The 12,427-nt window shown below is 44.2% G+C and overlaps 1 protein-coding gene across 1 annotated transcript in view; it reads right to left on the bottom strand.

The window, feature by feature from the left end:
• Positions 1–12,427, bottom strand: part of LOC126282305 (odorant receptor Or2-like) — a 211,952-nt gene that overhangs the window by 147,366 nt on the left and 52,159 nt on the right. The window contains exon 2 of the mRNA XM_049981960.1: positions 10,054–10,203. Within this exon, the coding sequence (XP_049837917.1) occupies positions 10,054–10,203 (150 nt within the window). The remainder of the gene's footprint in view (positions 1–10,053; positions 10,204–12,427) is intronic.

Here is a 12,427-nt window from a genome sequence, read left to right as displayed (position 1 = left end):
ACTACATCGTAGTTTGTCATCGATCATTCCAAGATATTGAACAATTTTCGCAAATGGAAAAGTATGTTGTCACAGTTGCATTGTTTGGGAAAGTGGAATCAGATTGCGAACAAAGATCATAATAATGGACTTGCTGTCAGAGATTTTGAAGCCACTTTCTGTACATCACTCATGCAGGCATATGAGCGCGGTGTTATTTTCAGATGACAGAACTGTTGAGAACAGGCTTCGGAATATATGCATGCGTCGTCTGCGTATTGTAATATTTGAATATCACTGTCGAAGAGGGGGTGATGGTCTGCAGTATAGACACGGAACACTAAGGAATCCAAGACTGATCCCGGTGGGAATTCTCTGCTATTTTCTCTGGGTCCCAGTGTAGTTCTGTGTTGCAAAATGATTGTCTCCCTGTTGCTCAGAAACCTTACAGAGTTATGAACTAGTAATTTTGGAATCAAGAGTTTCTTTACTTCTTCTCTAAGACTGATAAGACAACGTTGTCGTATGCTTTGATCAAGTCTATAAACGCACCTATCATATAATTATTCCGAGGGAAATTTAGCTGTATGTCAGTAACTAATCGTAAAAGGATTTCACTGGTTCCTTTTCCTTTTCGAAATCCAAGTCGTTTTTGCGGTGTTTTTTGTTTTCACTCCACCATTCTAAGTGCCGAACAGAGTAGTAAAGTGACAGGCCGATAAGAATCAGGTTTACCACATCTTCTTTGTACGGCATTTTTGTTGCGACTCGGTTTGGATCTTTTCTGTCCGTATGCCACTGTAAATTTTGAGCGGCAGCAGTTTCCTTTGTGTGAGATGAGTCGAAGCAATGGGTGGTCAATACAGGTTGTTTCAAAAAGAACATTACAACTTGAAAATTCATATAAATTAATTCACGGTACCTACAGAGGTGATTGTAGTATCAATTTGTAGACAGATAATAGCGTTTTGTGTCCGCAACTCGTGGTCTGGTGGCTAGCTTTGCTGCCTCTGAATCACGGGGTCCTGGGTTGGATTACCGGCCGGGTTGGGGATTTTCTCTGCCCGGGGGCTGGGCTAGATTGGACTGAGTAAAAAATTGGGACTTTGTATGGGCGCTGATGATCGTTCAGTTGAGTGCTCCACAAACCAAACATCATCATCATCATCATCATCATCAAGTTTTGCTTCGCGTAGTTCGCTAGCGCCGAATCGCACCGTAAGGAGCGCTAGTGGCAGTTGCGTTCAAGATGGCTGACTTCACTGGACCCGAGCATGATAGCTCTGTGTTTTGGTTTGAAGAATTGAAGTCGGCGACAACAGTTCAGCGTAATTTCCGTACCAAGTACGCTAAAGATCCTCCTAGTAGACCTACAATTTATGAGTGGCATAAATGTTTTGTAGGAACAGGGAAATCATCAGGTCGTCCAAGCACATCTGAAGACGCCATTGAGCGTACCTGGATGTGTTACAACAATTTTTGATGCCACAGATAGATGAGGATGACCAAGACTGAAACGTTTACTTCTTGCAGGATGGTGCACCACCCCACTACCTGGCTGACGTCGGGGATTTTCTCAGTGACCGCTTTTCAGGTCAATGGATTGGCGTGATGCGCCAATTGCGTGGCTCCCACGTTACCCAGACCTGACGCCACTCGATCTTATTTAATGGGGTTCATCGAGGATATCGTGTTTGTACCTCCTTTACCAGCGTCTCTACCTGAACTTAGAGCAAGAATACACGCAACCACTGAGTCCGTAACATGTGCAATGCTACAGCGAGTATGGGAAGAAATTGACTTTCAATGGAATGTGTGCAGGATAACCAACATCAATCATGTTTAATCTAAAGCAAAAAACCTTGATGTGTTTCCCTACAAAATAATACTAAGCCAGCTCTATATCTTCTTTCAATAAATTTATATGAATTTTAAAAGTTGTACAGTCCTTTTTGAAACACCTTTCTAGTTCAGGCCAAGTGCACCACCTTGGAGCTCTCGCAGCGAAAAGGGTTGTGTTATGCCACTGTTGTCCTCTTCAGATTCCGCCTCGTCTTGCTTGTCCATTACGTGTGTGCATATCCATTGTCGGCCCTGTTTTAATGTTCCGTATTACATTCCACAGCCAAGTTAACGGAGTTTTCTTGCAGACTGCAATACAGAAAGTGTGCCACGATTTTCTTTTTTTGTGCTTGAATATTGTCTTGGCTGCAGCTTGTGCTTTCTTAAGGAAAGTTTGTACCATTACATAGATTTCTGTGTTTTGTAGATCACTCCCACCGTTACTTGATGTCTGCGTCACAAATTGAATCCCACCAACTGGGTGGTGGCCTGTGAGTAGTCCGCTTATGTCTTTCTTGAGGTATTGAGAATTCCGCAATTTCATTGATAAGGAATATAAGAACCTCAGAGTCTCTTTCGGGATTCCCAGTTTCGATGATTGATTACAGTTGTCTTTCAGTAGTGTTTCATATAGCTTCCGACTGCTTTTGGTTGCGTCCCATCTCTCTCTGTTCGCATATCTCACAGTCTCCCTAGGTTGTGCGTTTATTATAATTTGAATTGGTAAGTGATCCTAATCTAAAGTATCCGGTATCATTCACCATGTTGTTCCGGTAGACAGTACAAGGGATTTTATGCTCAAGTCCACTGCCATTGGGGCTGCATTTGGTTGGACTATTCCTAAGCCAACATTTAGTACTTTAAGGTTTTTCGAAAATAGTAAGCCCACTAGTATTTTTGCCATTTGCGTTGGCATATCTGCAGCCCCACACTGCATGTTGGCCGTTAAAGTCATCTAGTAGCAGAAAGGGATTTCTGAGGTAGGCAATGACTGTTGTTAGCTGTTGTTAGAGAAATGTGTCAATCCGCAGACGGATACCTACCACTTGCAATGAGTCGTGCTGAGTGGCATGGTTCAAATGGCTCTGAGCACTATGGGACTTAACTTCTAAGGTCATCAGTCCCCTAGAACTTAGAACTACTTAAACCTTACTAACCAAAGGACATCACACACATCCATGCCCGAGGCAGGATTCGAGCCTGCGACCGTAGCGGTAGCGCAGTTCCAGATTGTAGCGCCTAGAACCGCTCGGCCACCACAGCCGTCCGTGCTGAGTGGCAGTTTTGACAAGGGAAATGTGGATTTCATGTTTTACCAACAATGCTGCACCGCTATTGCATCATTTTTATCTCCTCTAATGTCAGAGAAGCCAGGGAGCGATAATGATTCGCTCGGTTTTAACCATGTTTCTGTGATGGCACAAACGTCGAGTTTCGAGCAGAATATGTCTAAAGCTATCCTTGTTTGCCTTGAGCGATGCTGTGTCCCACTGGATGATTTTATAGGCTATTTTGGGGTGTAAGGAGTAGGGTTAACTCAATTTGGATTAGCTTCCGGATTGAGTTTGTTTGTAGTAGTGGAATGGGCCCATTAGTAGCTTGTTGGTAGGATATATAATTCATCACTGTCATAATTATACATAAAATTTTGTTAATGAAGTAGTTTCCAACTCAATCCTTTGGTTGAGTTTGTGAAACGGTGGTGGGTTGGGACCCACTGCAGCAAAAGGAACGCAAAGTTCTGGTTGATACAGTTGGTCGCACGGGACCAACAACCGAGAAAACTTTTTGTTGCAATGTAAGAGAAATTATCGACTTGTGTTGTAATCTTCGACCTTCGAATGTTCACCTTTGCCACTCCTTATCGAACAATCGTGAATTCCTTTCTGGACAAAACTGCACTTTAAACCTGAGATGACGGCATCTTTAACTCCGAAGGAGTAGGTTTCTGCAATATATTTTCTAACATCGTCTAAAACAATCTAACAATTTTCAGGCATCAAGACAAAAAGCAATGAATGACATTTTGATGCGTAGTGGACACTGATTTATATGAATGAGGAAAGTTGAAAATTTGTGCCAGACAGAGATTTGAACCCTGGACCCCAGCTCACCAAGCGGACGCCCTGACCACGATGCAACCCGGACACAGACATCATAGCACCTGCACAGACTATCATAGACGGCCTCCCGCCAGGCCCAAATTCTCAACTTATCCACACGCTACTAACCTAGTGCCTATGTCCATTATTCTGATGACTCGCAGCGTTTCGCTGACAGAGTTCGATCGTGTTGTGACTCTGCACTGAAGGATTGCAGGATGAAGATCACTGCAGGAATTCCAGAGAATTTTGAGATCAGAAATGGTCTTAGACAAGGAGACGCATTAGCTCAATTTTTTATTTAATTTTAGAAACGGAAGACAGAGAACACTAAAAATTAAAGCAAACTGGATAATATCACAATAAATCCGCTTGAATACCCAGACGATGATGTGCTATCACGTGGTAGTAAGGAGAACTTAAAGCTCATGACAAGTTCTTACAGAAATATTGTAAGGAAATCAGGGTTACAAACCAACGAGAAGAAACCTCAGTACATGGTCTTGAGCAGGGCACCCAATGATTAAACCCCATGAATAACTGACCTATTCACTTTTAAAGGAGTAGACATATTTAAAAATTAGGGAAGCGTTTTTAGCGTGCAGAATACAATGGAAATTGATATTAAGGCAAGGACCGCCGCGGTAAATAGATCATATTATGGCTTACGGGACGTACTATGCAGTAGAGCATTATTGAGAAGTTTTAAAATCGAATTACTAGTACCCTCCGAAGTCTTTTGAGAGAAAGACATTATGGAAGGTACTTGATCCCAAAAGGGACACGTGTCACAGAAAGGGAAGATATTAAAAGGGCTCTCAGACCTATACTCACAGGCTGATATTGTGGGTAGGATGAGAAAAGAAGATTGATGTGGGCTAATTAGGATGGAAGAGGGAAGAGCTACCACGAGTAGCATTCTCAGAATTCGTGGAACGCAGAAAGGGGAGGCTACGGACATGATAGAACTGTGATATTGACAGCGATACCTAAGCGATGGGTCTGGGAAAAGGAGAATGGACCACAAAAGTCAGGAACAGAAATGACTGGAGGCGGACTGTAGAGGATACATGTGGTCTTCCAGGCAAAAGCGATAGTTAAGAATTGGTGGAGGGCGCCCAGATGTCCTTTTTGTCGGCAACCCAACTCTCCTAGGAAGGAGTTGTTGGGTATCATTTGTCTGCACCTAGTGTTACCCGGTGTGAAACTGTAAGAACGTTTTCGAAGTGTTTGCCAATCGTAAATTGTGGCGGGTCGTCGTGTACCAGCTCAGTATTCACCTAGTCAGATGTGGAAAACCACCTAAAAACACATCCCAGGCTGGTCAGTACACCGATCCTCATCGTTAATCTTCGTGGTGGATTCGATAAGGAACTATTCGGCTGGATCACACAGAACACAACTTGCTTCTCGTATATTGCTAAAGTTAACGACTTGCTTAAAATCAACATTATTTGAAGTAGAATTTGCATTGCTGAGACAACATATTCTGATAAATTCTAGAACCAGTAAACCATAAGATAATCTTTTGCTTTGTTTTGGCTGGGGATTTCCTGACATATGTCTTCTGGCAAAGTATAAAATTTAATTCTGAGCATTACGTAGGGACACATGGTCAATATACAAATTACTGTAATTATGCTTATGAATTACACAGTTCATCCTAAATTCAGTCTTACTATTATTAATCACAAATACCACTTGCGATTTGCAGGGCTAATGTGCCTCTATCACTGGGTTTTATGTAACCTGCAATGCCTTCAAAAACCACACAAGAGATTTTCTTATTCTCTCATTTCCTACGCGCAAAATATTAGTCCTACAGAAAAAATTTACAGAACCTTTTAGTAGGAAATTTAATCTCGTTAAATTTTGTACTGGGATATGTTTTTGCTGGAGACCACGGTTTTAGAATTAGTCAAGACAAACGCTTTTGAAGGACACTTTTGTACCTTTTTCTTGGATAATTCGATAACTATAGCATCTAGCAAAAACTTATACCACGACATTATTTAACTACATTACATAAAGGTCCTGTTCATTTTTTCTCCAGGACTAACAGTTTGCCCATAGCGAGTGTGAGAATACGAAGATCTTACTTGTGGCATCTGAAGGTATTATGGGCTGCATAAAACCCGTAGGTAGTCACAGCTGAATACTCTGTAAGCAATGACACACAAGTCTGGGAAGATGCTTCTGCAGGATATTTCGTTACCTACTTTACATAATATTTTTAGTATACGCTTCTCTAGCACAAACAGACGGCGGTTGTAATGAAACTACATACTTGAGCCAGTGTAGGAGGAAAAGTATTTTCCATGAGGGCACTCAACTTCAAGGGAATGATGTCCTGATTGTGCGCTGCGGGATTTGCGTTGTTAGTAATGTCAGTGTCATGACTTGCCATTAGGCGCCGATACTGGTATGGCGACGTAAGAGTGAAACACGAGCATCTTTATGCACTACCGTTGCATGCAGTTAATACGGGTCTGTAGAAGGTGAGCGCGCATTGCTCGTAAAAATGTTATATCAAAACAATAGCAGTAGCGCTACCGCTCTCAGCGAGTGTCGACGCATTAGAGGAATACGGAGACGTTCTCTTTCTTCACGGGGATTGAAGGATACGATTGGAAAGTTCGAATTAACTGGCGATTTGGGAATTGCTCCTGGGATAGGACGACCGCCAATTGCGTCACAAATTGCTAAAGAAATTCCTGTAGCCACGGCTGCGAATGCAGTATTCAGTGTGCTATCCTTAGGCACTGCACGAGCTGCGTAACGACGGCTTAACATTTTATAGTCCGCCGTTCGAAAAGTGCTGAGAACAGCTCTGAAATGGTATCTCCAGTGCGATCCCAGACCGTCGTGGATGCAGATGGTCGTCACATTGAGCAACGTTTGTAACCAGGGACGTAAACATAGTACGTAATAAACAAATGTTATCATCTCATGTGGAAACTAAATTATCTTTCTTTTAACGGTCTGTTTGTTATTTCTCTTCCGGATGTCCTTACAAAATTTCATTGCCCTACGATTACGTCTGTCCTTTCGAGTGCCCTGGCTACAAAGTTCTTTCCGAAACTAATGTCTCTTATTTTTTGTGTTGATTTTCAGTGTCCGAGAGAGATAGTAGTACAGATCGTCCCTCTTATATACTGTTGATTTCGTTGTCCTGCGACCGACAACGAAAGCAGGGAGCGTTCCGAAATGGCGTACGTATGAAACAGTGATGTGTGATTGAATTCCTGACTGTTAAACAAACTGAGCAAATTGAAATCCATCGAAAGGTGTAAGGAGACGATACAGTAGACGTGAATAATCTGAGGCGATGCCTACTGCGATTCAGTAGTGGCAAAGTGGGTGTGCATGATAGGCCACACCCCTGTCGCCCTACCCATCCTTCATCAAGAATAGCATCCAAATCAACTCATCCGTTATGATCGGCGGATTACGACAGAGAAATTCTATGTGCAGCTGATAGTCGGCTGTAATAGAAGACAATATCTTACGGAACTTTGTTTATTCCAAGGCGTATGTAACATGCTCAGAAGAGACCAACCAAATCTAATTTTGTCGGGACTTGTTGCACCAATATAAGACTGAACACCATTACGTGGTGTTACCATTACTAGCAGAAATCCAAACGACATTCCACAGAATGGCGACATGCGATTTCTCCAACAAAGAAGTAATTCAAGGTACAGCCATGTGCAGGCAAAGTGATTTGCACTGTCTTCTCGGACAGGCCGGATATGGTTCTTTTGGGTGTCTTGGAGCCAAAAGCAACTGTCCTTTCAGAATGCTACAACACGACACAGACTAGGCTGCAAGCCTGAATTTTAAAGGTCAGGCCAGAGAAGAATACGAACTGCTCTTGCAACGTGATGACTCCAGGTCCCTCAACAGTTTCGTGACTGTGGAACTCATTGCCATACTTGGATGGACTTTCCTCCCACATTCGCCACACAGTCCACATTATCACTTTCAGAATCCCATTACTCTGTGTCTATGAAATATGACCTATGTCCCAACACTCTCTATACTCAGATGGTGTCGTCAAAGTGGCAAGACTGTTGCTATCCTCAGTTGGTTCATCCTTCGCAAGACTGCGTAATGGATGGTAGTGAGTATGCAGAAAAACGACCTTGTGCGAGTGAAATCTTACTCTGTTGTTCTCTGTTATTGTCCACGAAATTAAATGTGAGGTATTTGTTTCGCAGTGACACTCGTACGTTACACAGAAGCCTATCCCATATGATAGTGCTAAGATAATACTAAGTGAAAATGTGCTAACAATTCTCTCTGTAGGTCACCACAATGAGAGATCAAAGCAGGCACAACTGACCTGTGCCTTGCATGAATATGCTTTTAGTAGAATACTTTACTCATTAGCATGGACTTCTCATTCTGATTTGAGAGGGTTATTAGGAATGTATATTATGTGATCCGAAGTATAGGGACACCCCTATGTAATGCGCAGGTGACCACTACATGAGAAGCAGTAGCAGGAGAATGGGTGGGGCTTCCGGAGCACGGGGTCCTGGGTTAGATTTCGGTCGGGGTCAGGGATTTTCACCTGCCCCGAGATGACTGGGTGTTTGTGTTCATCATTTCATCGTCATTCGTGAATGTGGCGAGTTGGGAATTTGTGCGGGTGCTGATAACCGCGGAGTTGAGCGCCCCACAAACCAAGCTTCATCATCATCAGAATGGGTCGGGCAGGAGAGCTCAGTGACTCAGAACGTGGACTACATAACGATATCATCTGAGCAATAAATCCATCAGCGACATTTGGACCCTTCTAAAGCTGCCGAGATCGACTGTTGATGATGTGAAGCGGAAACGCGAAGGTACAATCACAGCTGAACCAAGACAGATCTTATGAGCTAACAGGTCGGGATCGCCCCGCATTGCAGATGATGGCAATAAAAAATCGCACGAAATTAGCGGAAGAAATCACTCGCGAGTTCGAAAATGCTAGCATCAGTCAGCTGTTAGTATGCGTAGGAAGTTAAACAATGGATAGAATGGTGGAGCAGCATCTCATAAGCCACACATTTTTCTAGCCAATACTAAGCGACACTTGAGCTGGTGTAAAGAGCGACGCGACTTGACACTGGATGAGTCGAAACGATTGATTTGGATTGATGAATAATGCTATACCATATGGCAATCCGATGGAGGAGTTTTGCTTTTGTCGAATGCCTGGAGAACGTCACTTGTCATCGTGTATAGTGCCAACAGTGCGGTACAGAGGAGGTGGTGTTAAGGTATAGCGGTGTTTATCGAGGTCTATTAAGAAAGCGCTAAATGCGCAGTAGAGGAACAGTTCGGATGCTGTCATTGTTTGTATCAGCATGACAACGCAACCTGCCACAAATCAAAATCTGTAAGATAATTGTTTGTGAACAATTACATTCCTGAAGTAGACTGGCCTGCCCAGAATACCAACCCGAACACATCGAATACCTTTGGAATAGTTACAACGTCGGTTCACATCCCGACGTCCAGCATCACAATCTTCAGGTTTCTTGAGAATTCACATTGCTTTGGTGCAAGTGATCACGGCAGTGTGGATTCGCAGACGTAACAGTGAATCGCGAAACTGCTTGCTGATGTCTTGCCCTACACTCAAGGAATCTAGTAGACAGTGGTTGTTGACTTGTGTATGATGAGGGTGGATCCATTAGCGCCCTCTAGTGTTTAAATGCTCCAAAATAAGTGAACAATAACGGAACAGATTACGTTCAAATGGTTCACATGGCTGTAAACACTATGGGACTTAACATCTGAGGTCATCAGTCCCCTAGATGTAGAACTACTTAAACAAACCGAAGGACAGCACACACATCAGTGCCCCAGGCATGATTCGAACCTGCGACCATAGCAGCAGCACGGTTCCGGACTGAAGCACATAGAACCGCTCGGTCACAGCGGCCGGTTACAGATTAAGTACCAGGAAAAAATAGTTAGTAATGCATTTTTTATTGTCCACGAAAATGCGAATTATTTGTTCTATTTTAGCTTCTGAAATAATGAGTGGTACTTGCGAAGATTAAACAAAATTAATAAAATCACTAGCGTCTCTAGTTTTTGCTGCTGAGGACATTCACACGTCCCGTCGTGTTACCTGTGTGGCGACGAAGCAGGCGGTGAGGGCGAGCAGGGCGGCCGAGTAGAGCGGGTAGCAGCCTGCGGCAGGGGAAGGGTGTCGCAGGGCGCCGCTCCAGTGCATCAGGCGCAGCAGCAGACGCATCAGCTCCATCACAGGCTGGCCGGGCTGCGCAGCGGTAACCTCTCCTCAGGAACAAAGTACACTGCCGGTCGTCCGAACTGTAGCTCCAGCAAGCAATTTCACTCGTTCTGCGTAATCGGAACCTCTATGACTCGTATTAAACGGCCAACAGCTTCACCAGGTCACAGTTGCAAGTTGCCCATCTAACGGCTTTCAGGGGCAACATTTTATCTTCGGTATTTCATACAATCATTGACCGAACTGAAAAGTTTGCCGCCATAACCTCCGCTGTAAGAGGTACAATTTTACGTTAAAATTTTAACACAATAAGTGAAGTATCACAGTTAGAAACTAAGTATACCTCCTGAGGTAGTTTAAATCAGGGCGGGCGAACTAGTCAGACTACGTTGATCCAGTATTTGAGGACAAGATTACTTATCGAGTTCCAACAAATATCACACATAATTTCAAAGCTTTTCAAAACTTCTTCTAACTGGTCTTCCCCCCCCCCACCCCCATCCCCCCCATCCCCCCGCCCCGATCCCCCCCCCCCCCAAAAATAAAGTAATAGATTTATTGCTTACTACATTATCGCTATTCGTGGAGTAAAAACTAAACTCCTCCCGAACAGGCCACGAAGGCCCAATGGTACCGACCAGCCGCCGTGTCATCCTCAGCCCACACGCGGATATGGAAGCCGTGGCGGGGAGGGGAGGGGGGGCGGCATGTGGTCAGCACACCGCTCTCCCTGCCGTGTGTCACTTTACGAGACCGGAAACAAGGACAAAGTGCACTCAGCTTGCCAACCGATGGCCACACGAAACGTTCCATTATAATTTTGACAGTGCTCTTCGCGCCTGCATGCACTAAGCTGTGCACGCTTTCGGACACTATCTTGCGAAATTGTGCAGCGATGTAGGGCCGCGGACCTTGGCAAAGGACGCTCCAAAAAATAGTTCAAATGGCTCTAAGCATTATGGGACTTAACATCTGAGATCATCAGTCCCCTACACTTAGAACTACTTAAACCTATCTACCCTAAGGACGTCACACACATCCATGACCGAGGCAGGATTCGTAACTGCGACCGTAGCAGCCACATGCTTCCGGACTGAAAAAGGACGCTCCACCAACACGTAACACCACAACCTGGTACCTCGACCTGCCGGAACGGCACATTCGAAGACTGATCCCTCGGTAGGTCTTGCAGCTAATGGTCTGCCATTTGTGCCTTGGCGAAGTCATCGTACAACAGGTTCGCAACCGCTCCAGACGCGCGGGAGAGGAAGTCGGCCAATATGTTTTCAGCGCCTCTAATATGTCGAACATCCGTCGTGAACTGGCAACAGACTCGATGTACCTGTAGAGTTAAGCACTTATAGTTTGCATTCTGGAATGCGGGCACAGTTGACTTGTGGTCCATAAAATTCTCAGTGGACGAGCGTCGACATGAGGATGAAAGCGCTTCATCTTTCAAATATTGCCAACAATTCTCCATCATAGGTGCTCCAGTTCGTTTGTTGTGGTAGTAGCTTGTCCGGAAAAAAACTAATGGCTGCAAACAGTCTTCCACTTTTTGTTGTAGCGCGGTCCCAATTGAATTCGAACATCACACCTGATGGTGCAGCTGGTACCAGGTGGGCGAGTAACACTGCTTGCTCAACACTGTTCTGCAAAGCGCGAAAGACCGTGTTAACCTCTGAAGTCCACTTCAGTAAAGACTTCCCTTCAGTGCAGTGGCTAGCAAGAGCGTTCGTAAGAGGTGGTTGAATAGGATGCTCTTGGTGGTATATGGCGGTGCCAAAAATTCACCATCCCTAACAGTCATCCAAGTTGTCGGTAGTTCTTCAGACGTTGCAACTGTCCAACTTTTCCAGCAACAGTGAAATTCCATTCTATGACAATCTACAACCGAGAAACGTCACTTCAGTTCTTTCTGTTAGCATTTGTCTTCGTTCAGTGTTGTATCGTAATCTTGTAACCTTTCCGTACCTTGGCCACCGCCTGACATGTGATTGTGCTTCAAAAGATAATACCAAAATGTGGTCGAGATATTCAGAAAACGGCAATGTGTGAAACATGTTGTCGATCAGCCATTGTCAGGTCTCAGCCGCGTTTTTAAGTCCAAAGGGCATGTCCAAGGACTGAAAAAACCGAAGATCGTGATCACTGCTATCTTGGGAACATTCATAGCTGCTAAAATAATCAGCTTTAAGCTTTGAGTCAATCAAGGACTGAGTTGCCGCAGCTAAAGCATATGTGAATTTTT

This window comes from Schistocerca gregaria, chromosome 7, assembly GCF_023897955.1.
Source record: "Schistocerca gregaria isolate iqSchGreg1 chromosome 7, iqSchGreg1.2, whole genome shotgun sequence".
NCBI lineage: Eukaryota > Metazoa > Arthropoda > Insecta > Orthoptera > Acrididae > Schistocerca > Schistocerca gregaria.
This window is presented reverse-complemented; position numbering and strand designations above follow the sequence as displayed.